The following is a 27,356-nucleotide window of genomic DNA, read 5'->3' as shown; positions in this document are numbered from 1 at the left end:
CAGCCAGCCACTCACCCACCCTCTCACCCAGCCAGCCAACCACTCACCCACTCACCCAGCCAGCCAGCCACTCATCCCACCCTCTCACCCAGCCAGCCAGCCACTCACCCACCCTCTCACCCAGCCAGCCAGCCACTCACCCACCCTCTCACCCACCCACCAATCCTCTAACACCCCCTCTCACCCACCCTCTCACCCACCCACCAATCCTCTAACCCACCCTCTCACCCACCCACCCATCCTCTAACACCCCCTCTCACCCACCCTCTCACCCACCCACCAATCCTCTAACCCCCCTCTCACCCACCCCCCTCTGACGCCCACCACCCCCGGGTTCGCGCCGTGCGAGTCGTCAGAGTCGCCAGCCTCCTCCCCCCTCCCGTCTCTTCGCCTCCTCCGTGCCGCACAACTGAGAGCGCAGGTGAGTGTACAGGTGAGGGTACAGGCGAGGGTACAGGTGAGAGGGTGAGGGGGTGAGGGTACAGGTGGGTGTACAGGTGAGAGGGTGAGGGTACAGGTGGGTGTACAGGTGAGAGGGTGAGGGTACAGGTGAGGGTACATGTGAGATGGTGAGAGCACAGGTGAGGGTGAACGTGAGTGTACAGGTGAGGGTATAGGTGAGCGTCCGGGTGAGGGTGCAGGTGAGATGGTGAAAGCGCAGGTGAGGGTACAGGCGAGGGTACAGGTGAGATGGTGAGGGCGCAGGCGAGGGTACAGGTGAGGATGAGTGTACAGGTGAGTGTCCAGGTGAGGGTGGGTGTCCATGTGAGTGTGCGGGAGGAGCACTTGCCAAGGGTGCGAGTTAAAGAGCGAGAATGCAGACGAGAGAAGGGTCAGGGTTGAGAGTCCAGGTGAGCCCGAGGCTGCGCCTGATGATTTATTTACCGACGAGGGGGCAGCCTTGCTGAGGAAATGTCCACAGATGCGCGTTCAAGTGAGGCACTGCTTCTCTGGGACATCACTACGAAGCGTGTGCGCGAACGACAGCGGTCGATCTCTGTATTGTTTGACGAGTTACCCCCTCGCCATGGTAATATGGAATGTCCATCACCGGGTAATATGGAATCTCGAATGCCACCGGACCACGCGAATTTCCCAGTGAGGGAAGTGGCACCTAAGGGGAACGTCGAGATGACCGCGTGTTGCTGTTACTCTACGACACGGACCGTCAAATGTTTTAAATAAATGCATCTTCCTGTGGCCCGTGGAAGCAGTTCTCGTTTGATTTGCCGAGGTTGTTACGTACTCATGTTGGACTTATTTCGCGCACCCGTACGTAGCCAACCGTGCTAATCGGAGGTGCGTGGGAAGAACACGCTGATCAGTTCTCAAGAAATGAGTTATCGATCTAGATTTAAAAGTGCACAGCTCCAGTGGCTTCCTGATTTCGGAAGGGAGAGAGCGTTCCAGACGGCCCGGCCGTCTTTGTTTGTCTAAAGCTGCGAGGGTGACCCGAGTCCGAGTGATTGATGATTTATGCTCCTTGACGAGATCAGCACGGTGTTGTGGTTCATTCGTGGCAAATACTTTGTGTGTGTAATGAATGCGAAGTTAGCAATCAATTCAACAGGCGATTATCTGACTTTTGGGTGGATGGCCAAGGTCACAATTTGGACTGATTCTCCATATGCTATCAATGGCCTCGTACCACATCGCAGGATGGAGCGGTGAGCGCACTAAGATGACAAGCTGGGTCATCCGAGTTGGATTCCCACTGCTTAACGCCACTGGCAGAGTCCTTCCCCCGTCCATGAGCCCGCGTGGTGAGGTCTATGCTCAAGCCATGGGTAGGCCCTCATTCATCCAGCAGTGGATTGACAAAGCCATTTCTATCGCATCACAGCCGTGGTTTTACCACCACCCAAAGTGATGTTACGTGGCATCAGGTAACATTACCTTTGTTCGTACTGAGACACGTTAAACGACTACAGTGTTAAATGGTTGTAAACTACGAAATTGTCCTGTAAAAATCCATAATCCGAAACTCAAACCTCATATATACATGCGTATTAACGCAAATGACTCGCTTATTTTCTCACACCTTCAGACTATTAAAGTTTTAATTTTACAAACACTTCGAAATGGGATATTTGTATCACATAGCCATGTGCGTGTCTGGTGATTAGTATTACATTCCCTGGCAGAGGGAGCACCCCCCTCGAGTCGCCCCCCCTCCTCTCCCCGTCACCCATGGGTTGCGAGTGGACAGCTGTTGAGGCCGGGTAATCCTCCAGGTGGAGAGTGACCACGTGTTCACATGGGGGGCATGGGCCGCAGTGAGTCTGCTGGAGACGTGTTGAGTGAATGGGTGAGAAGCCACAGGTACCACCTGTGTCGTACCTGGGACCCGATTTCACTTGCAGAGAAAGATGTGGAATGTGACCATTGGCTCAGCATGAGTACCACCTAATGCTCATTTGAACATTGGGCACTTGAAGTTAGACCTAAATGAACGGTCGAGTGGTAAAAACTTGAATGACCTTTTGAACGAAAAACCAAAGTCTTAATATGACCGGACCACATGGGGTAGGCATGTGGGGTGGCCACGCAGCCGGTTCGAATATTCTGCCTGGCTGTGGAGTGTTTTAATTTAGCAATCTAAAAAAAAAATATCCACGGCAATGTAGAGGAGACCCGTGTCGCACATTTTTCTATCCCTAGGGTTATCCACGATTTTACTCCTCTGTGCGGTAAAAACGTGGATAATTATCGTGGATAATATGCATGTGCTGCCATGATTCCTTAACTGCGAAAATTCGCGGATAATAGGAGTCATGTTTCAGTAGCTGTGGTCGGTCTTTGAAGGGCAGCTGCCCTTGAAGCACGTGTCACCGATGTGCCTCTGTGATTATGTCCCTTTCTCGAGCTCAGTATTTGTACTGTACCTTGAACTATACTCTGTCTCCATTTGTATCCGAGTGAAATACCCATATCTTCATTTGAATCTGTTTCTTTGTGTGTTTCCGTCTCTCTCTTGCGTGGCTTTGTGTGTCTCCGTGTCTCTCTGAATAAGCATAGGGCCACGGATAGTTTTTGCGGAGCCTTTAGCTCACGCCTATAATGGTTCTGTATCGTGAAATAATACAAAATCCTGCGTCTCTTTCAACTCACTTTTGATCTGCCGGAAGCTGTGGTTTGGCTACCCCTGTTATATACTGTATCGGTAGGATGGACTGGTAGAATGAAGGTGAGGGAGACTCAACAGGTAAAATACTTCGGGGTTAACATAGGGAAATGCTCCATCATGTTCTGTACAGCCAATGACTGGAATGAGTTCCCCCATAGCAGTGGAGGATTTTCCAACTAATATTAATATGCTTACACGGATATGTAATGTATAATAAGCTGTACCACTGAGGATGCCTTTTTTATTTACACTTTTGGAAATGCTTTTGGTATCGCCGTTTATTATGCAATTGTATATGCAACGTACTTTTCTAGTTTATTTTCATTAGTGTTGCGCAAAATATTCACAGAAATAGAGCAATCAACGTAGGGTTTCTCCATAAAATTTAATTTTTAATCTTATAAACAGTCTAACTTCTTCACACGAAGCCAAAAACAAACGAAGGAGACATACATGAACAAATAACATGCACGCGCTACTCTGTAGGCAACGTAATATGCACATTCTGGAAAAGGGCTTCCAAAGTGAAGGTTTTAGTGGAATGTTGCTTCTCGAGATGTACCAGTTAATCCAGTTTTAGAGCAACAACTCGAGCCAACAAACTTAAGGTGCTGTTGTCTGCAGCACATTTTTATTATCCAGAGAGCCAGCTTAAAAAACAGGGAAAACAATAAAGATAAAACACAGTTCTATTTTTATGTGAGGTACTGAGATTTGTCAGTTCCTGCTGAAGGGTGGGCAACAAGAGACTAACGTCATGTTCATCTTGATTACACTCTTGTGCAAGACTGAGTCGCAATCAAATGGATATTTTATTCACTGGTACTTGGTCCACTACCACGTATTTTTCCACTTACAAATGTTGCTGCCCTGGCATGAAGCAACGTAAAGGGCTTTAGGCAGTGGCGTGACCTTGTGGTTCTATCCCGGCCACCCTGATTAAATCTGTGGATGTGTTAACTGTAAATATAGGCAGCATCTCCCCTCCAGTGGACTGGACTTGAAAGATCTCGTGACATTATTGACAAGAGTAGACCATTTTCTGCCATCGTCATGGTCCAAATTTGAAACATTACCCCCAATTTACTCATTTGGAATATACATTGCAATTATCGCCCACTACCGAGAAAATGTAGCAAGACACTCCTGGAAAAGTCATGACAATCGGCCTTTCCTCTACAAATAAGTGTAATAAATGAACAAACGAACATCACATACGAAGGCTGCCCTTGCGTTTGCTCCCTTATGGCATGTTTAAGACTATTTCATGGCCGCTACTGTTCCCCAGGAGTAAAGGCAATGTGCTCTAAACTATTCAAAATTGTGTTTAGAATAGTTTAGTTTTTAACACCATAGCTATAACCATGCCCACCTCGACACGAGTTACAACTACACCAACATATCAAATATATTAATCTTCACTACAGTGTTAGCTATTCTCATGCCATTATTTGGATGATGGCCCACCTATGCTGATTCCCAAAGGTAATTTGCCGACAACATAATCTTGCAACCGTTTATTCTGATATTTGTTTACCTCTTATGTTAGTGCTACTGCAGGAAGTCATTGTGTTCTTTGAAATTTAACACATTGTTTGGTGTTGCTGCCTGGCATTTGTGCAAAAACACAAAACAAAACCCTACACGTTCGTCAATGACTGTTTTGGACTCATACCAAATACATGCTCTTGACTGGTTTTACCTTTTCGGTGATGTATTCTGCCCAAGTGAGTTTTAATCAGTGATACTGATTTGTGGTAGTCTTATTTAGCAGTTGTACGTGTTATATATTTTTTAGTATCACTCAAATATTACCTTTGTGCAAGATTATTTGGTTTTTAATTGCATCAATAAAATGCAAATTTACCTTATGCCACCATTCAAAAAAAAGCATGCGCATAAAGGAGACATTCTGTGAAAGTATTTTTCCATGTGCGTGCAAACAGTTTGCATAAAAACACGTTTTACATGCGGAAATAAAGTTCAGTACTGGCTGGTGCAAAGCAGCAAGATGTGATCTTGATATGAGCCCTTTGATCACCTTCAAAGGTCCATTTGCACCATTAAGACTCACTGCCGGGTAGCAGTAACGTACAGTCATACTATTTGCGTTTACGAAAGTGCTATTATTTCAGACTTGAGCCAATATGATTGTGACAATGCCACGGCATCTGCTCATCGTGTGTCGTGTTATATAAGGATATGAGGGCATGCGTTAGTCTACGATTAATCTCATCACCAGCAGTCAACCAATTGAGATACTGCAGTTCCCATATTGTCAGTGATAGTCCTCAGTAAAACGTGCCCTGACTCAGAAGTATACTCAGAAGTATATTCAGAAGTGCTGAATAATTTACCGTGTGCTCCCCTGTCTAGGAGTAATGTGTGAGGTTATGTAACGTGCCTTGCACATTTTAATGTTCAATGTATTATTTACATCACTTCTTGTATGGATTAAATCCATATATCTTTCTAATAAAGATAATACACAGGAAAGGGCCTGTTTGACTGTATGAAAATCACATTTTAGCCCAACAGTCTATGCCCCTTCTGGGTGGCAGCGTTTATTTACGGACGTAAACTCTCTATTGTCCAGTTTCTCGTGAAATGTTACGTTTGGTGGCGGTTTTGCGGGTCTTTTTGATGTGTTCAGTGAAACTCCACAAATTGGGTCTGCTGGAACTTAAAAAAATTGCGGAGGCGATTAGAGGTTTCACGGAGTAGTGTCCTCCACACATTAGTGTTTATTAAAGGAGTTTAACTATAATAATTTCTCAAATGCACTTGAATATTTTTGTGTAAATTTAAATTTAAATTACTGTACATGTAAATAGTGCTTTTCAATTGAGGAACAAGGATAATCCTGTCATGGAAGGCCCCTGTAACGCATTGTTTGGGAGCGTTTGCAGAAAAAGAGACGATAAAATAGTTAATTTAATAGCCCTCAAGTTGCGTGGAGTGTGAATGCCCTTGTGTTCATGAGTGAATGTGTATTGCATATACAGATGTAGTGCTTCAAACTGGATCAGGACAAGTACATTGGCACAGTGGAGGTTTTTGTTCATTGAGAATGACCTTGCTGAGACCACCCCACTGCATCTGAAAACATGGCTTGCACTCTGGTGGAGGCCCATTGGCTGGTTTCATAAAACATTCATTCTGTATTCTTGGTTCTTTCCGTAAAGTCACGTAGAAGGGAAATAATAAAATAATAATAATAATGAAACAGAATAAAATAAAAGAACCAAGAATATGAATAAAATAAAAGAACCAAGAATATGAATCCCTGCAGTCACGAAAGCTTTAAACCGAAATTAATTCTGTAGTTGTTTTCCGCCTAACCCTGAGTGCTTTAAATGCGAATAGCCACAGTGTTCAAATCCAGGCTGCCAAAGCGAATTAAATCTCTCACACGTTTGTGCCTAATTCACCAGCCTTAGTTCGACACACCTCTACACCGGTTGTTGGATGTCTGCGTGAATGGATAGTTGAATGCACGAATTAATAGTAAATTAAACCATGAATATATAAATGGTTGAAATGTATAAAACGATGCATGGGTCAACGAATTAACACTTGAATGCATGAACTAATGGATGAATGCATGAATGAACGGATGAATAAATTAATTTTGTGAATGAATGCGTGCAGGCTTTGCTGAGACGCCAGTAGCGGGTGGACCCCACTGCCGCTGTGCCTTCCAGCGATCTCCGAGTCTGTGACTCTGCGTCCACGGTCTCTTTTGTTGTTGTTAATTTTGGCGTCATGTAAAAAAATCGTGGATCACCCTCGGACAATCCGATGAATGTGACGAAACTCCCCTCATTCATGAAAAAATAAATCACGGATAATATGACTCAATGGTGTTGCTAAAGAGATTTTCGCGGACCATTTTGGTGCCGCTGATAATAATAAGGATCATGGGTAATGGGGCTGTGGATAGGTGGGGTCCGACTATGCAGAATTAGAAATTGGAACAGTGCACCTGTAGAAAGCTTTCTTTGTTCCACCACAGATTACTCGTGCAAACTGACAAAAACTAAGCCGGTTCAGGTCCAGCGTGGACAGTTATAAGAATTTATTTCAAGCCATGCCCAGTGCTGAATGGTTTGGTGGCCCCTGCAGTGTGCCTTTCTACATTTTAGGACAAAATTGTCAGGCATGGTGTCGTGCAGCAATATCCATAGTTGTACGGTACCTAAATTCTGCCAATGTCTACACTTCCCATCTGCTCCATACAGCTCAAATCGCACTGGCCGGCGTGGTCAAATATGGTCAAATAAACCCTATTACCTGTACTATGTTGGGAGGTCATCATGCAGCAGTGGATTAACAAATTGACCGTACATGTACTTAGGAATAATAATACATTTTGCACATTTGGTAACACATCACTCACAGACACCCCACTCTCAAACATCACTCACACTGCTTTCAAACATCACTCACACACGCTCCACTCTCACACATCAAATATACACTGCTCTCAAACATTACTCCAGACACACACTGCTCTCATACATCACGTACACACTGCTTTCAAACAGAAAAAGATCTCCCACTATAGCCTTAGCAAACTGTTGTCCTTTATCAGCGACGCTGGCACGGCACACAAGGGGGGGGATGGGTGGCCAGCACCACGCTCGACCACATTTTCCTCCCTCGTGGCAATGTTTGCACATCGCACCAGGTACTAATTTGAAACGGAGTCTACCTATGGGAGACCCAGGACCGGTTCAGATAATCGTCACTGATGTCGACCATCAGCGGGGAATCCAACTCGGGTCGCAGGGTTCGTAGCGCAGCGCGTTAACCACTGTGAGCCTTTAAAAGTGTGACGTGAGCTTGATATCGCGTTCATGCTGTAAATGGTTTGGTTTCGTCGAGGAGGCTGCTCTTCTTCTCCTTGTCTACATTTACATGCCAAATTCTCACATTAACATCATGTTTATCTCTCACATTAACATATCCACTTTTGTGCCCTCGTCTAGGAGGCCGCTCTCCGATCTTACAGTTACATGCTAATCCCTGACATTAACATCACTAACTCCGGCCACTTCTTTATAACCCTTGAGCTACACCCATTTCAAACCTTTTAAAACAGTCTGCCTCAGCAGCAGGACCATGCTTTCCCACCTGATGATGGACGCTAGTGTTGCGCCCGAAACGTGATTAATTTTATTTTAAACCTACGTGACTTTGTAGAGTATTATTATTTTTATTTGTTTTTTTTGTTGCCGATAAATTTGCGTTTGTAAAAGAACCAAAGCCCTTGTGCAGTGATGCCGATTTCCAACCCATTGCTGAGACTCGGGGAGTGGCTTGCTTGGTAGGAGGAGCATGTACATTTGTAAACTGTGTTAAAGACTGTCTGCCAGCCAATCACGGCCCCATTGTGTCCCTCTGCAGTAATGTGATCAATGAGATTGTGGTACACTAAAAAAAGAACCCCACTCTGCCACCGCTCCCCACTCAGACACACACTGCTCTGATAACACATTCCTGCGGAGGGAGCTGGTAGGAACGTTGGGTTGCTCGGTCAATGGCCAGGGTCAACGGCGGCGTGGTGTATTCCGCAAATATGCCCGACTGTGAGGGCGGGCACAAGCCGGCGTGAGTAGGTTAAACGTTGAGTTGTGTAAGGGCACCACGGGGTGACCAGCCCCTCCCCACCCAGCCCCACCCCTCCCACCCCCCACCCAGCCCCACCTTCCCCACCCTCCCCTCTCCACCCAGCCCCACCCCTCCCATTTTTGGATGCAGGACGGACGGACACAATAATCCCCTGTGGGCTGGTGGAACCAGGTGGTTCCTACCAGTAATATCATTCACCAGTTTTTACACGTAGGCTTTCGTGACCAATATAAGACACATTTATATTTGAGATCTAACGCAAAAAACCCCTCCATCATTCACCACCACATATCTATGGGACCTTTTTTGCCAGTATCCAGAAATGATGAAAAAAATATCAAAAAGAAACAGGCTGTCTCTGGTGTAGGGCTCTCAGTTTCAAAGACAAGGCGTATATAATTATCAGAGCATGTTTGTTTCCACGTGTTTGAACATCGTAACACGACCTGATTTATTGCCAGAAAGGGTAAAACCTATTCTTATCTTTCATCATTTACCACGGCGCTTGTGCCATGGCTATGTGCACGTGACGGCCACGTGAAGTGTCAAACGCCCGCTGGCAAGAGGTCACAGGACAGATCCAACAGGTGCCATGGGTTTGACTGACTCAGATGACTGGCCGATGCATCACCTGTGCCCCCCCCCCTCCCATATACATACCTGTCAAGCCTCATCATCAGTGCCTACCAGTGGCGGCTCCTGCAAAATCTCTCAGGGGGGGCAAATGTCTGGATGATTGATAAGGATAAGGTCCACCCATGCAATGGATAAATTAACAGCTTAAGCATGTAAAGGCAACTTCACTTCTTTAATATTAATGAAAAATAAAGTGACTCTTACAATACATCTTGTTTGTTTCTATACTCACTATTAAAACAAACCACTCAAGTTTCTTTTATTAAAGATTCCACTAGGTGGCGACAAATTATATTGTTGGATGAAACGTGCTTACGTATGATGACGTAAGCACGTATGATGACGTAAGCACGTTAGGGCGAGCCCTCCCGGAAGCCATAGAGAATGCATTGCAGCGCCCCCGTTCGAAAAAAAACATCTTTGAATGTAAGTCTATGGGACCACTCGGGGCGATTCTCAGCCGGAGTGAAATCGCCCAAAAAGAGGCGGTACTCCACAGAACGTAGCATGACGCTGATTGGACTATATCCAGAGGCACAGTGACGGCTAGCGTGACTCTGTGGTTGAATTACATTGGTGGTGCGTCGCCCAATCGCCCTAATGAAGAAACCACCCCTGGTGCCTACCTTCCATTTTGATTTAAAACTTTCGTGACTGCAGGAATTCAGACGACCGCTTGTGTTGCGATCGAAACGTCGTGAATTTTTTTTATTTTGTTGTTTTCTATCTACGTGACTTTACCGAAAGAACCAAAGAATATGAGTGCCTACATTATTATGGACCTTATTGCTCACCACATTCCCTTGTTAATCTCAACGTTCATCCCACAAAGTCCCATTAAAAGGGAGAAACACAAACAAATGGACAAAAACAAAAAAATTGCCCGTATTGAAATGGCTGTACGTCGTATGGACCTGAAAACTCAATTTCCCTGTGGGGCCGTCCATAAATGACGACACGCACCTGGGGGGGGGGGTGAGAAATGTGACGTCACATCAAAATGCGCAAATTTAAATAAATATGGAATTATTATAACAACACTAATTGTTGTAACAACACTCCTACAACATCAGAGTGCAGCGCCACATTAAATACGCACTACAATGACAATAGTTTAAAGCGATTTGAAGCACGTTTTATTTTCAAAATGGAAATATGGTCATATTTGAGGGGGGGGTCTGACTTTTTGTGACGCCGTGTGACGAGGTGGGGGGGGGGTCAAAAATCGTCAAAAATCGCGTGACGTCATTTATGGACGACCTCTGTACAAAAATACGGGGTAACCGTATGGTTCTAGATTTGAAGCTTTCGTGACTGCAAGGATTCATATTCTTAGGTTTTTTCGGTAAAGTCACGTAGGTAAGATGTTAAAATTAATACAATAAAAAAAGTAAAAAATCACGACGCCTCCGAAACGTCGTGATTTTTATTTTACTTTTATTAATTTATTTTTTTTACCTACGTGACTTTACCGGAAAAACCTAAGAATATGTAACCGTATGGGTTGACAGCTATGCCACCAACCACCCCCGTGGGCGTGGTCTATACGAGTGGGCGTGGTCTATACGAGTGGGCGTGGTCTAGACGTTGGCCTATACGATTGGGCGTTGCCTGCGATAGTGGGTGTGGCCTAGTGGAGTCTCGTGGTGGCCTGGCACCCTCGAGAAAAAGGTGGAACGCAACGGCGGGTGGACAATGGTGGCGCGAAGGCGTTCAGTTTTCAGGACACGGGGTCGCTGATAAAGGACACAAAGGCACACGGGAGCCTTTAAACAAAAAAAATGGACAGATGTGTGAGCCTAGCTCCGCGGTGACATCGGAACTCGAGATTTGCTAGGATTGTTGTGAATCACTCCAAGGCCGTAGCCATGGAGTCAACATTGGGGGGGGGATCAAATCTTCCAGGGGGTCTGGGGGTACCCCCCCCAGAAGAAAATCTAAAATTTAAAACGAATTTCCTGCCAAAAATATTTAAAAATTCACTAACACATAGGATGGACTTTTTATTTATGTTATACAATAATATCTTATAGTGTATTGTATTGCATTGCTCTGTTTTTTCTTATTTACCTTTTCTTGTTTCATTGTATATAATGGCAGAGATTAGGGATTAATAAAGTACAACCATAACCACAATCATATAAACAGAAATCTATTTTATAGCGATATATTGGGGGGGGGGGGGGGTGGGGACATTTTGAGCATATTTGAATATTGGGGGGGGGGGATGTGTCCCCCCCCCCCAATATATATTCTAATTACGACCTTGATTCACTCAGCCAAACCGTGCTACTCGGGAGACGTGGGGTGAAGGACGACTAAATACAAAAAGCAGTTGTAAAGAAATGATTTTTAAATCTAGATTTAAAAGTGCATAGCTCCAGTGGCTTCCTCGTAGTTCAGCATACATGTATACATCTCCAACTCACATGAATGTTTCTAGTGAATACTTGGGGTGGGGTGGGGGAAATCATCCAAAGTTTAAAAACAATCATTCACAAATGCAGTCAAGTAATAACTAAGACATCGGTACAATTTTAAGATAAGTATGCTAATTATTTAACTAGGAAAACCTCAGTAAATTTCAAGTTTTGAGGATGTGTGGCTAAATATGCTGTGGAAATACTATTTTATTTAAAACGTATTATGAATTAATAAATACAGTATCTCACATTTTACTATTACTGTAAAAAAGTCACTGTCTGCTTGTTCCAATGAACACTGGATCAGCACTTCCCTCCATCGACAGCTCTGTGGTGGACATTCCGCTGAGGTGGTAATTATTGCGCTGGGTATTCAAGCCAGAGCAATGTCATGCAGAATATCTGCAATTAACATCAAAAGCTGAAACACGTGTATGCCACGTTTAAAAATGAATTTTACAAATTTATTGACATGAGTGACATTTTATATTACACACATTTTTTTAATTAAGCATATTAAATAAGTGCAGATGTGCCAACTGAAGAAGAGACAGTTCTTACTCAGGTGGAGAGAAACCGGTTTTTAACTGATCCAACCTGGCAAACAACTTGTATTTAAATACTGGGCTTGGTGCGTGTAAACCAGGGATTGGATACAAATGTTTTGTTTCCCAACTTAAACTTTTAAAATCCTCTCTTGTCTTTACGAGTCATCATTTTTAACACTGAAAATATATAAATGTGTCCATATAAATTGAGAACCTAGGTTTAACTCTGGCGTCAACTAAAAGACAAACAAACATCTGTCTTGTAGCACAGAAGACATGCAGGTTGCACGAGTATCGGTTCAGCCCTCGGGACATTCTATTTGCGTAAGAGGGTGGGGGGAATGTTCTGCCTGCAAAGGTTGACTGGAAACACACACACATACACACAACCACTGCTCTTCTTCTTTGTCACGGTATGGACATGCCACACACACCACTCTCACACATTTATGGCAGAATCTAAGCCATTGATGCTGCTATTCTAACCAAGGCTTAGGTCCGGTAGATTTTGTATTTGTTTGCCAAGGATATAAAGTCTGAAGGAGGCAACGTTACCAATGGCTCAAATACGGTAATGTATTATTGCATATATTTTAAAGTCTTGTGCATAAACTAGGACATTCAATGGTATGCATACAACCAATCGCAAATTAACAGGCGTTTACAATTATTGCATCTCACTTAACATATTCGTTAAATCTTCACTTAAAGCTTTCGTGACTGCAGGAATTCATACTCTTTGGGTCTTTCGGTAAAGTCACGTAGGTAGAAAAAAAAATCACGACGTTTCGATCGCAACACAAGCAATCGTTTTCAGGGGAAAAAATCCAGCAGGCCTGATTTTTTTTGATTTAAAAAAATATATATTTTTCTATCTACGTGACTTTACCGAAAGACCCAAGAGTATATACGTTAAACTGAACCGTGATCAAAATGTGTTGTAAAATTATATTTTCGTAAAAATCAAGGGCTGTAGCAGGTAGTAAAATTCAATGACTCCTAGATAGTCAATTTTACGTGGTCCACAATGGCCATATTCTCACAGAGGAAATTAAACCAGTTTCATGCAACATTTTATTGCAATAGTGAAAATTCTGTCGTTTGCAAACTGTTGCAGAGTATAATCCATCCCAAGGGGGTCGATTATTCTCCAAAATGTTTTGGTTAGAACTGTTGTATTATGCAAACAGGACTGCGTGGTGTAAATACGTTGTCAACTGTATATTAATATTAATATACCGTTAAACTACGTTTAAGTCAGCTTCACAATGGAGGACATGTCTATATCCAGATGAATTGATGTTTGACCAGGCCATGGAAAGTACTAAACCGTAAGAATCAAATTCAGTGCAGTTGATGTTGATGATTATTAAATGGATAAAATTACTCCTTGGCAAACAACATTGTTGATAAGATGGTGTTGGCAACCACAGTGGTTACTTTAAAGTATATTTTATTATTATTGCGATATAACTTGACAATATATTTTAAAGTGTGTAAGGTACGTGTCTAGCAATGTAGCTTCAACACTGAGGGTTTTTTTAATGTAATTCATGTATTTTGCAAGTTACCCATGAGCAATTCTCATTTAAGTCTTAAAACTCATTCTCACGAGGGTCTGCTTGATGTGCTTGGACATGTTTGTTTCATGCCTCTCATTGCGGTAATGGTTTGAAGGGCCTGCTACTGCAATGGTGAATGTTCAATTGGCGTCTGATTTTTGGCAACAGCCAACGCCTCCAGCCTGTATCGGGGTAAATCGCCCGTGATTTTTTTAGCGAGGCTTTCACAGCCTCCAGTCATTGCAACTCACCGCAACTCACCGTGGTGCATCTTCCCACGTTTTCCTATAGTCTCCATGGCAATGCAAATTAAGCCCTTACACATCGTATGCATGCCTAATGATTGCTGAAGGTATCCTGATGTACCTGAGAGCTTTTAAAATGAGCTTAACTTCTTGGAAAAGATACATCATAAGTGATGGTACATTTACTTTCTGCAAAAATAATTTCAAGATCCACGCACACTTTAACAAACAAAATAAATTATGCTTCTTTGCACACTAAATGGTGCGCTGCGAAGCGTGCAAAGATATACCTGCCTAAAAGTTAAATTGAGGCACTGGAAGAGGAACACGTGGCTTAGACAAGACATGTGGCCTAAAAACATGGTGCAAACTGTGAAGGAAAGTAAGTAGATTGGGCAGCACATGCACCCGATGTTCAAGAATAGTCACAGATTTGCAGCCAAGGAATGGATCGGGTTCGAGAGGTCGTGCACTGAAGAGATGGATCAATGAAACCAGATCCTGTGCCAGTGTTGGGTAGATGATTACACTGTACATTATGGGATTGTTACAGATGGTGGAAACTTGGTGGGGCCTTCATTCAGCAGTGGAATAATCACGGCTGACGATGTACACTCTGTACATGCATGTTGTAAATGGATTGAAATGTGGAAACCAATTCCTAATGTTGCCGAGTGACAGGCTGCCACAGGCATTGATGTCGTCCCAGTACAAAATGGTGGGCAGTGAGGTGGCAAAGTGCCTCAGGGGTCACGTGCTCATGTTCACTAAGCTGAGCCTCCAAGTTAATTGTTTGTATCCAGGCAGTCACCTGCCATTCAGTCAGGTTTCAAGTGCGGCCAGCTTACGAATTTCTAAATAATCATTTACTCGTTGTGGAGAATATACATGACAAAGCAAGCGGGCATACATTTTCTCCTTCACATATCCGTCTCTGTATAAAATACTATTTCTTAACCCGTCAGCTGCATGCCTTCTCTGAGGCCATAATTTCAGCAGCATTTGTTTTAAGGCAAGCATACTCTGGACCAGCTTTGATATATATTCTCATCAGCAGAGTCAGCCTTGCCAAGTTCATGCGTCTCAGTTCGATCGCCATTAAGAGCTGAATAGAATTGGTTTTGCAGACGTGTATGTGACATGAGTGTCATCGAGTGTTGGGTGTGAGTGTCAGATTGAAGAGACTCCAATGGTGTAGTGCCTTGTTGTCATTTTCCAGGCGCTGATGTACTGCCCACTGCGAGAGTTCCAATTTAAATCTTAACTGAGAATTTTTATTATCCCAAAATATTTTCAGCTGAAGGTCGTGGGCTTGTTGTGTTCCTGTTCGTAACCTGGATTTGGCCTGAGCTCTGGCCTGAGCTCTTCTACCAGGCAGGGTGGGATGCGGCATATCCACTCCAGTTTGTATGTATGTTGAGCTTCTTTCGTACCGTACGAAGCCAACCGTGCTAATCAAAGGTGCGTTTGATGTCACCATGTTAACTTTGAACTTGAACAGGACAGACCAATTAGGCCCTAGTCCTTGATGCCCATATTCACACACGTACAGACACATGTGCATCCCCATGTATATAAGGACGAGATTTGTATATACAATGTGTCATGGATAGATATTCTTAAGTATATTATGTATTAGTTATCAGTAGCAGGCTCTGCCAGCTGTCTTTCATCTTTAGCATCATACTCCATGGGAGGTGAAATACTTGGTTCACTGATAGGAATTATATATATAAATGTGGTCAAAAGTTTTTGTTTTGACAAGAGCCCAGAAATAAGCACGAGCTGTAAAAAGAGAAGGGACCACATACCGAAGCCCGAACTCAGTGCTGCTGGGTTTAGGGAAGGGAAGAAAATTGGGCTCACTGCCCCACTCGCACTAGGGACTGCGAGCAGGAACGTAATGTGGACGCAATATTGAAAGCATTGTAGGACATCAGGAGGTGGAGCGGTGGCACAGTGGTTAGCATACTGTGCTGTTAACCCGGTAACCTGAGTGGCATTTTCGGCCGTGGTTAATGTCAGTGGCAGGTGATATCCGGTCCTTCAACCCGCACTGACCAGCGCGAAAGCGTGGTCAGACAACCCCTAAGGCCTACACGGTGTGAGGGGAGGCTTTCATACAGCAGTTAACTGCCATGCATGCTGGGAATGAGAGGGGGCTGTAATTGTATTTTATTATGGAAGATTAAGCTGAGCCTGCCCTATAAGTAAAAATAAATAAGCCTCTGGGTTGTAATGGTTGGGCGTCCAAATAAGCAAAAAAGTAGTTTTTCAGACTTTACTAGTTGTAGGTGCAGACCCGCCTATTATTGTGCCACATTCAGCCTTCTGTCATTTCTCGTTAGAAAGCTGAAAGTTACAATGACCTTACATGTACAGCTCTGTGTTACACTGCTGGACAAAATCTGCCCCACACCATATAGTTCTTGGAGTTGTTTGACCATACTTCACAACGCTGGTCAGTAAGGGTTACTCAAAGGGTTTGGATGTGCAGGACCGGTTCATTTATCACTCGCCACTGATGTTAGCATTGACCAGGAATCTTCTAACTCAGGGCTCTGGGTTCATAGTGGTGTGCACCGACTGCTCCACCACCGCAGTGGTTAGTGCACTGCACTATGGGAGGAGGTCATTGTTTACTTATCTCATAGTCCAAAGCTCAGTTTTGTCAATTACTAGTAAATTACAGTACAGTTTCCTGGAGTGTATATTGTTCCCCTTGTATTTACTATGAGTTTCCCCTTAGGAATTAAATACTTCACCTTATTCATGGCTTACTCGGTTAAATAAAGAACATTTCGATATGGCTGAGTGGCACATGGATCATAATAATTAACCAGGACCGCTGCAGTTATGTGCTTGAACCTGGATAGCCACCCGTGATTCAACTGATTTCATAGCTGTAGTGACTTCACGGTCTTACCAAAGACCAAACAATCTATCGCATGAAATGAGTTATTTTCGGTCAGTTTGGCAAACATCTCTCCTCTTGAGAATAAAATAAATACATTTAAATCAGACTGCCATGCCACTAACATTTATCTGCAGCAAATGTGCTTCCCCAACATTAAATTTGCTTTCACGGGCACTTCCCTGAATGAAAATGTTCTTCCCCTTGTGTAAGAATGAATCTCAATTTGGAAGCAGCTCCTAATGAATGCTCTGTCTCATGAATCTGACACGGAATCGCACAAGTGGGGGTCAAATCTTTATGGAGGGGGCGGCGGGCGGGGGGGGGAAGACAAAGTGAATGAATAACAACGGTGAAGTGTCGCGCTGCGATTCAGTGACGTCCTGAGTTAACGACCGCCGCCTCTGCTGCGTTGTTGTTGTTGCAGCATGAACATGCGAGGGACACTTGCTTCGCCGGCGCTCACCGGGCTGCTGGCCGTGCTGCTGCTCGGCGTGGGCGTCTGCTACCTGTGGGCCGAGTCGCGCGTCTCTGAGCTGCAAGACCAACTCGAGCTGGTGACGCTACTGCAGGAGCGCGCCGAGCAGACGGTCACCAAACTCGAGGACGAGGCGCAGGGCCTCAAGAGCCGCTCCCTAGATGATCAGAGCAAGGTCAAACAAACCTCCAACGACCTCTCCATATGCCAGAGCAACCTGCAGTCCAACATCGATGAGATGGTAGGTTCTCATTTACCACCCCCCCGCCCCCCCCCCCCCCCGTGTGTACTGCATATATGTGTGTTTGTGGGCAGCTGTCGTGTGCCAGTTGGCGCACCGCACTGCTAACCCAATAATCCGAGTTCGATTCCCGCTCACTGCCAAGACCGGTGACGATTATCTGAACCTGACCTGGCTCTCTCCCTAATTCGACTCGTCCTCAAATGAGTGCCTGGTGCAGTGCGTAAACATTTCCACTGGGGTGACAAAGGCGGGCAGGCGTGGTGCTGGTCACACACTCCCTCTCGTGTACCACGTTGGCTTTCATCGCTGCTCGCTAACATAACTTGCTCCAACCATACGTTAAGGCTACAGTATGAGGGGGATCTTTGTCTTGCATCTACAATAGCTGAGGAAAGTGCTCTGTGTGGACTCCTAAAGCATGTGAGACTGCATTGGCTACATTTTGTAGTGAATGTAATGTGCAGCATGACCAAGATCCTGGTCAAACAGGTGCAGCACGGCTTTGGGTTGAATGGACTGTTTCTTTTGAATTGGTGATGCTAAGGTTGTTTTTTTCTCTCAAGATTTTGAGTAATGTTTTTATCGCTGCTGACGAGGGACCGCTATTGAGAAACAACAGTTGGGAAACATATGTAAGCATGATCAAATTCCAGCAGGCATCAGGTACATCAAAGAGTGAATTCATCACTATCACTATGTGTGCAAGGGTAAAATGAAAAAGGTAGCCCATTGCGAACGTAGCAAGTGCCATTAATAGTGTAATATTAGTAATGCATATATAGTTACTTTCATGTTGGTTAGGATCTACAGAACCCTCGCTACCAACAAGAGAAGGGGCATTTTCCTGTAAATCAATGAAGTTCTTTGCGGGTTTTTTTCAAATGTGGAAAATTTTGACCATTATGCCGGCCACACAATGGCCTGCTCTCTTGTAAATGACATGGCGGGATCTTTTTAACATCCGCTGAGTATTTCACAGTTAATCCACTCACAGTATCGATATTTTTTGTCATTTTTTTCTGGAAGATTTGCTGGTTTATCCAGGATGTTTCTGTTGCGCGTCGTCGCTTTAAGACGTTCTCCGTTCATATTTTGTTTGTTGCGGTTGCGCCCGACTCAAGAGCCGCATGGTTCACAGGGCTATACCGAATAAATGAAACTTGAAACTTGATAGGGGCGGCCGCTGGATATGAACTACGAGCCTCTGAAACAAGCAGCAAACACGCCACTGCGAGGCTTTGGCGCCATGCCAACCCTGCTCCACAAGCAGACACCTGCATTTTGCCTCGTGGAGGGAGGAGGATCACAAACCACGTGGAATTGTGTTGTCACCCCTTAGGTCCAGCCTGGCTCTGTCTTCAGGTTTACCCAGTTCTCAGATGACATCGCGTCCCACCGATGGAAACTGACAGTGGGGAAAGATGTTCAGCGATTATGTGGGGGGGGCATTATTTTTGCACTGAAGTCGTCTTTTGCCAACTCAGAAATGCTTTATGTGTTTAATAAGCGTTTCTCATCTTTTTATTTCAATCTGGTCTTAAATAGTTTTTAACCTTTGCCCAGAGGTTCCACAATTAAGCTTAGCGGTAAATGTCACCGCAGTGCTTAAGTCGATATGTCACGGGTTTATTTTTTTTATAAAATATTTTTATTCCACTTCCGCCCTCACGTCATACATTGACGTGAATAGATCAACATTCTGACATTACGGGCGGGAGTTGCAGGTGCATCGACGGTATCAGGCATAATGGAATCATCAAAGCAGGTGCAGGGAGGGGGATATGTCACAGTTTAATGTTTTCCTTACGTTTTTTTGTCTTTCAGAACAAGCAAAAGGAACAGGTTGCAGAACTGGACAAGTTGAAGGGTAAGATCATTGGACAGAGCGGCTATATGAATGAAGTGGCCCCATTGTACTTCGAAGTCAAATTCTTTACGAGAGGAATTTACTTGGCTCTTATTCCGCCTTTTTCTATTTCAATAAAATCCATCAAAAGGGCGGAATATTTTTTAAAATATACATTAACGTGATGAATTATAATCACAACTTAAAATGTCAAGTATCTAAATGTGACTGGATCCCAAGACGTTAAGCAAAGAGCAAGACGTGCATTTTAAAGTCATGGGGAAAATTCTGAATCGTTTATGCAAAGGGTGACATTTTGTGACAGGAGAGCGTTGGAGAAGGTGATTTCTGTACTGATTGTGCCATTTGGTTGATGGAAATTGTCAGTCTTAGGCAGAGGTAAATAGGATGGTATTTTAGCCTGGACTTTAAAGGAAGAGTTTTTGGCATTCGTGTGGAAAGCCAGATAGAGGGAGTTCCAAACAGCAGGAGCAGTCGTAGAGGAGAGGCAAATTAGTGGGAGGGTTATGAATATGAATAATTGATCTAGGACAGGATACAGGTACCCTATGCCCACAGTGTCAAGGATCATTAAGAAATGTGAATAATGAAGCTTGGAATGGGTACATTTATAACAATGCACACACGAGTGAGGGCTGGCAAAAAAAAACTTTCCCTTATCAAAAGTTACATTTTGATGTGAGGGTTATTAATGAGCTTTATCAAATCTGTTGTATGAAATAAATTCTCTGTTAACACAAAAACAAAGACCTCCCGTATTGCCTGAACACACTGTTGGGGCAAGTGCTGTTAGTGAGCACCTATGAAGGTCGGCACTGTGGCACATGAGGGGGTGGGTGGCCAGCACCATGCCCGGGGGCCTTTGTCTCCCCAGTGGCAATGTTTACACATTGTGCACCAGGTACTAATTTGAGGCCGATTAGACCTAGGGTAGGCCCAGGACTGGTTCATATAATCGTCACTGGTGTTGGCTGTGAGCGGGAATCAAAAGTTCCCTGCGGCTAACATAAGTGAGGGTTTATGCACTCCAGCTCATGTAGAAAACTCCGTTAAGGAATTCGGGACACTTAAACACGTTAACACACAATCTCTGTAAAACGTCAACTGTCATGACTTGGTAGAATTGTTTATAAAGCTTTAAAAGCCGAAAAACCTCTTAAGAGAAGCAATGCTCAGAAGGCTGCACACACATTGCACGTGGCCTGGAACAGTATTTGCCTTTGTTAAAAAGACATTACGTGGACATTAGTTCCGTTTAATGTCATCCTTTCCTTTCACAAAAGCTGCACCCAGAGCATACGTGTGCTCCTTGATATTTACTCAGCTGTTTGATTTACTTAACTTCGATTTGACTTCTACGACTTGAGATCCAGCAGGCTAAAAGCAAATCGTACCCATTATTAAAGCTGTGTGTACCCTTCAGATTGTATTTGCTTAGGTCAAAAGAGCCATCATTTATGCAATTAATGAAAACCCACTTTGTCAGAACATCCTAACAGGAAACACTTATTAAATACAATGACCTCCATCTACCTGTTCTGTGTTAATGGTCATCCTGAGCTGTGGAGGCAAGGCTAAATTATAATTTATTAATGTTGTGTTTTTAACAGTATTACCACGACATATGAACAATACATCACTCATTCCTTTATTAAATAATGAAGACAACTCATTAAGATAATGACACAAATTATAATTTATTAATGTTGTGTTTTTAACAGTTACCACGACATATGAACAATACATCACTCATTCCTTTATTAAACAATGCAGACAACTCATTAAAATAATGACACGTCTAATAACATATATTTATATATAAATTGTTCATGACGATCATGAGGAACAACTGATAGACGCTTTAGATGCCAACCAGCCAAGTGGGGCACCACGGTGGGGCGTCACGGTGGCTAGGAGATGTTAACTACCTCGCCTGGTATGAAGGAGGTCGTGGGTTCGATTCCGACCCCGACGCCTGCTGTATATTTGGAGTTTGTATAGTCTTCCCGTGGTTGTGTGGATTTTTTTTCCGGGTCTTGCGTGACAATTCTATTGATTGGCTGTATCGGGTGGAGGAGGGTTTACGAAACACATTTTACTTACGTTATCTGACCCAAAATATCAATGGTGAATCATAACATTGGACGTGAAAGCCTAGGTGTTTAATTCACATGAATGTATTCTAGATTTAGTTGTTTTCATTTATTTTATTTTATTTATTGTTTTACCTACGTGACTTTACCGAAAAAACCAAAGAGTATGAATCACTTGAATGTGTTTTCATGCCCCGCGCAATTTTGTGTGCTCGCTGTGTTTGTGTGTTTTTCTGGGTGCTGTCCTACAGAGCATTCTACTGCCCTGGAGGCAGAAAAGAACAAGGTTGAGGCTGACCTTGACGCTGCTAAGAAGGACTGTGGTGCCCAGATAACTAACATCCAACAAGAGAAGTAAGTGCTTTTTCGTGTTAGAAATTTCACTTGGCACTAGCCCTGGTTGAGAACTCGAGTCTCAAATGAGCAGCAGTGGTGTTTGTCTCCATTGGCAGCTATGTGTGAGTGGTGGCCATTTCTTTTGCGGAGATTCACCTGTTGAAAGCAAAACTATTATTGGTGCCCATTGTATCGACCCTCGAGGGATGATGGCCTGAGTTGATCACCTCTGTGTCGGTGGAGGTGATAGCAAAATAATACATTTTCACGTATCCCCTTATTTTTTTACAACCTTACGTGGTCTATGATCTTCAGAGTTAACATCTTTGGTGAAATGGTACACTTAACATGTGCAAAATAAAACAGGTTTCAAGCTAGTCACGTGATTTGTCTTGGTGATGTGGCAACATGAAAAGCAGTCTGGTGGGTTTGTTGTTGAGTCCCTCATTCTTTCAACATTACACAAAAAGGGATGGGCAGCTTTTGGCATTCTTTCTATTCACCGGTAAATGCTATTCACCGGTAAATTGCATAATGCCAGAGACTGACAACTCCCATTCCTTTGTGCACCCATTAAATGGGCATCTAGTTATTAAAACAAACAAACTGTTATAAACATGATTCCCTGCACAAGGTTTCAGTTTTGTCGCCAGAAAAAAGGGGGAAAACCCTATTATTATATTTTGGTACTGGCAAAGGAGGCCTCATGGTATTGAAATTATACTGTTGTTGTAAAATTAGCATATTGACAATCCTAACTCAGTTTCAGTTCGAACACAGGACTCACACCAAGGTTGATGTTTTGTAAATGTAATGAAAATCAACACTGGACCACAAACAGTCTCAGGAACACTAAGGGGACTGCTCCTTCATGCTCATGTGAGCATAAAGATATCTTAGCTTGACTTTTTGAAACAAAGACTACAATAAACATGCCTTATAAAGCACGATGTATTTTGACCTTGAACTGAAAAATGAGAAACTGGAAAATATCCAGAAATCTAAACTACATTTGAAAGTAAAAACGTCAGAAAAACTACTATTGACCTGAAAAACGGAAAAAAGTGTGTAAACAATAAATAAGTTTGATTCGTGCGTAGAGCTGGAATTGTGCGCAAAAGAATCCCTCCAATTCAGCAGGGATTCAGAGTGCATTGCTACGAGATACGGTCAAAGCTAACACTACTGAACCCTAACTCATTTTGGAGTTGAGACACTCCGCTGCTCAATGCCTTTCTGCTGCACATTACGGGTTTAACATGTGTTCCAGAACTTTACGTACATGTTCAAAGTCGATAGCTCAAGACCATTAATAAAGTGTAATGACGTTCAACCTAATCGTTTGTTTCACCTTTGCTTCCCATCCATCAACTAGCGTACAATGCCAGAAGCAGAAGACTGATATGCAGGCTGACTATGAAGAAAGAATTAAGCAGCTGACCATCAAAAAGGTACGAAGTTATTTTTTGGTTATATATCGCCACCATCGTAAGTAATTACACATTTAACTTTTTACTTTTATTTATTAAGTTAATTGGTTGTCATAATTTGCACGATTACAAGTTTAATTTGTTGAGTCACCATTTTGGCCATCACGTTGAAGATTATTTTTTCAACATAATTGTATCATTTTCATTGCTGTGTGTGTGTCACTTTATCACTGATCATTATAATAAATCATTTACCTTGACCCACTTCTATTTAATGTGCACAAATGTCCATATGTTGTTGGGAAACTGCAAACAAAAGCACTGCGAGAATGAACACAGCGCTACACGGATGAGTGTCCTTGGTTCAGGCCATGTGTTGCATTGGTGGGTAAGAGTTAAAATATCGTGTGATCCATTTTGAAGAAGTCACCTTTTAAAACCGTGTTGTTTTGTTCTGCCGGCAGATTGAAGTAAAAGAAGCGGACAAAGGTATTGTTACAAGCACACTGCACGTGTTTGCAGAAGATGTCTCAACAATGAGAGGCTAGTCGTTTCCCCCCTCTTTGTGCACAAAGCTTGGAAACTTCGGATGTAACGATTCATTTTAAAAAAAAATCGATGCTGTCACTTGCATTTTATGCAAGGATCGTGTACAGGAATGGATTATTTCCTCTCGGTATATTTTGTGAGATTGGTTCATAGAAACCCAGCAACCGTTTTGCATTCTGCAGCACACAGGCAAAAAGATAATTGTCTCGTAATTTGAATCACAATAATAAGTCAAATAAATACTTATTTTGTTTAAGATTGTTGCGTCTTATGTGTGAAATTGTTATGAATTGGGTACGTTTTGTTCACGGTTTACTTGCAACCAAAATGTCAGGATCTAATCATCGGCATCAACATTGACATCATAGTACTTGCGTTGCACATTACAGGTACTTTTATAACTTTGTAATGTCATTTCCAGCTGAAATATTTGAGAAATGCACATTAATGTGCAAGTGCAATGTTAAATTGTTGGTCTAACTCACTGACCCACTTATACTGGACAGCTGTGAAAAAGAGCTTCATGGCTCATCAGATTCCTTCAGTCTAAATGACGATTCTGATCATTTAATGCTATGAGATGTAAAAATAGCAGATATTGTAGTTGGTGGCTGGATCATTTTTACGGTGACATCTGTGTGCTTCCGCAGAAAACTATGTTGAAGCATTTTGTGGCTCAGGAATTGAGACAATTTAATTATAAATGTATATGAGCTATCCATTTCAAATACCAGTCTGCAATTAAATCGTGTCCCTATTTAAATGTGAAAAGTCGTAGAGCGGTGAATTATGTGAAGGCGGCATATTTATTCAATGAATGGACACATTTGTTTATTTATGAGCGTACACTGGTGGACCATTTCATAACTTGTATTTCGAGATCAGTGTTGTAAATCATTTAAACTGTTGTTATGATTTCCGAGTTATTTAAAAGTGTGTGATTTAAAAGTCTTAATCAATCCACCAAAGCTGCACCAACAATTAAATATATTGGCAAGGGCATTTTTTTCAAATGCTACATGAGTATCTATAGTTGGAGTGTGTGTTGTTATGATATTAACTGCTCTTACGGGTGATCTTGATGGTGCTTTTGTGTTCTCTTAATTTTTGTAGCAGCTAAGCCTTAGAAGAAGAAGAATCCTCCACAAACAAGGCCTCATCTTACAGGTGCTTCTCATCTACCCACAAGGCTGATGTAACTCCCAAAGTGGAGCTTGAGGATTGGTAGCTTAGATATCGTTTCACACCAAAACTCAGCAGCTTCTGTCAACCTTTCACCAATTTCTCTGTTGAAACATTGCACATGTTTCTATTGTGCTGCTGCAGTCTGCAATCATAGAATTGTCTTCCTTCATTGTCCATACTTCCGACTCGCTCATGTTTCGTTTTGAATAATTTGGTTCTATGCATTGTAAATGGTTTGTTTTGTTCAACATTTTTTCACTTCAACTGTGTTGAGGTGGAAAGGTAAGACTCTAAGAAAATGAAGCTGCTACTTGTTTGTCAGCTCAAACGACCTGTTGATGATTAAAGTTTACCCATAATGCTTATAGGCTCATGGACTTAAATGTAATTTTAGTTTGACAAAGAAGCCAACTTGGTCCTGTTAGTACTGGTGAGACAAAGCCATGCTTGAGGCTGTCTGGTGTAGGCCAATCAGTTTCAAGGACAGTGCATACATTATCAAAGTAAATTTTTTGCATCTTTTACCACAAGTATGTGTGGTTAATGCAGACTGGATGCCATTGAACATCTTAACACCTGTATTTATGCCAGAAAGGCCTTTTTATATCATTAGGTATCATACATATATCAGTTTTGCTTCATATATCTCTGTTTACAACATTCAGTGTGTATGTGTGTATATATTCACATGTTTAACGTTCTTTGCGTCAACCAATTTGCGTTTACTCTGCACAAGTGCTAGGCTGATGCGTTATGTTTTCTGACAAGCTTATGCAGCCCAAGTTTTTTAAATGTAGAGGGTATTGTTTGTGTTAATGACCAGAACTCTTTAAAAACTGCCCCTCTGCTTTTTGAAAATCGATCCATTTTTTTTGTAACCATCACAATACATCGCATACCACGCCCGTGTGTGTTCTGTCATACATCCGATGTAGCGTTCTCCAAGAAAAATTGTGGTTCTTAATATTCTCGTAAAATTGGAATGAAGTGTATTATTAAATAAATAAAATTACAATTCCTGATAAGGGAAACAAATACCAATGAATAACAATTGAATGATTACCAATCTATATAATTACAATACCCTCCCCCTCTTTGCCTCGAATCAGTACACCAGATTGAATTAAATGATGACGTCAGCCTGCTGCTGCTCTATTTAAGACCGGGAGCAACAGGAGAGCTTCACCATTCTTGCCCGATGAAGCTGATTGTAATTATCAGCGAAACGTCGTACTACTCAAATTTTAAAATGCTGTTGATTCTCTCTTCAACACACCGGTGGGCTAAAGAAGTGAATTATTTTGTCCTTTGAAAAACGTGACACATGTTTTACTGTTTGGCCGTGTCGGGTGGTGGAGGATTACGAGACATTTATAAATAACGCGATCTGACCCAAAAACCTATATTATGAATAATATTGGTCGCGAAAGCTTTCGTGTTAAAATGATCTTATGCCGTTGCTCTTCTAACGTATTCCTCTTGTTAACACACAGGGCCCGAGGAAGAACATACTCAGCAGCCGGACCAGCATTATGGTGTTTGTGTCCATATCCCCTTCCATTGCAACAACGGTCAATTCCCTTTGTTACCGATTGCAGTGAGAACATATTATGAACATCTGCTGATGAGCACTGAAAAAATAAAAATCTACACAATCACTAATTCTGAGCAGTTAAATTTTTAGAACATCGAGTTACAAGCACGCTTTATAATAACCCAAATCCATCAGCAATTGCTGCGTAATTTAAAAATGAACATTTTATGTTCAGGATATTGAGGTGTCTGTACATTTTTGTGGGCTTTTTTGATTATCCACTTCAAAGTGTGATGTTTATTAAATAATACATCTTCGTGTTGAGTTTCTATGTGAAATTTAACCTCCACATAAATAAGAAACTTTTAACTTAATGCTTTTAGCAGTTTTCATTTTTGAGGTCTAGCAGGGGCTAATGTGAATTACTGTAAGGAAATTATTCATCGGCTGTTTTATTATAAGCTCAAACGTTTGGAATGAGCGCTCTCAATTATTCTGCGATGACGTTTTCATTCGCATTTGCTTGCAACTTAGTTCCAGCTAGTTTGTGT

General features: G+C 42.6%; 1 protein-coding gene across 2 annotated transcripts; it reads left to right on the top strand.

Moving 5' to 3' along the window:
* Window positions 1–327: 327 nt before the first annotated feature.
* On the top strand, window positions 328–26,917 carry LOC144953733 (uncharacterized). 2 transcript variants are annotated; one of them, XM_078884328.1, is made up of 8 exons: window positions 328–421; window positions 17,517–17,808; window positions 19,636–19,678; window positions 22,023–22,125; window positions 23,483–23,558; window positions 24,002–24,026; window positions 25,200–25,253; window positions 26,765–26,917. In XM_078884328.1, exons 2-7 carry the CDS (start codon window positions 17,518–17,520, stop codon window positions 25,211–25,213), a joined length of 552 nt encoding a protein of 183 aa, XP_078740454.1. In that variant the 5' UTR covers window positions 328–421; window position 17,517; the 3' UTR covers window positions 25,214–25,253; window positions 26,765–26,917. The 2 variants fall into 2 exon arrangements, with proteins under 2 accessions (XP_078740454.1, XP_078740449.1); XM_078884323.1 differs by lacking the exon at window positions 328–421 and adding an exon at window positions 12,702–12,939.
* The last annotated feature ends 439 nt before the right edge of the window (window positions 26,918–27,356 follow it).

The sequence above is a fragment of the Lampetra fluviatilis genome, chromosome 3 (genome assembly GCF_964198595.1).
Source record: "Lampetra fluviatilis chromosome 3, kcLamFluv1.1, whole genome shotgun sequence".
Lineage (NCBI taxonomy): Eukaryota > Metazoa > Chordata > Hyperoartia > Petromyzontiformes > Petromyzontidae > Lampetra > Lampetra fluviatilis.
This window is presented reverse-complemented; position numbering and strand designations above follow the sequence as displayed.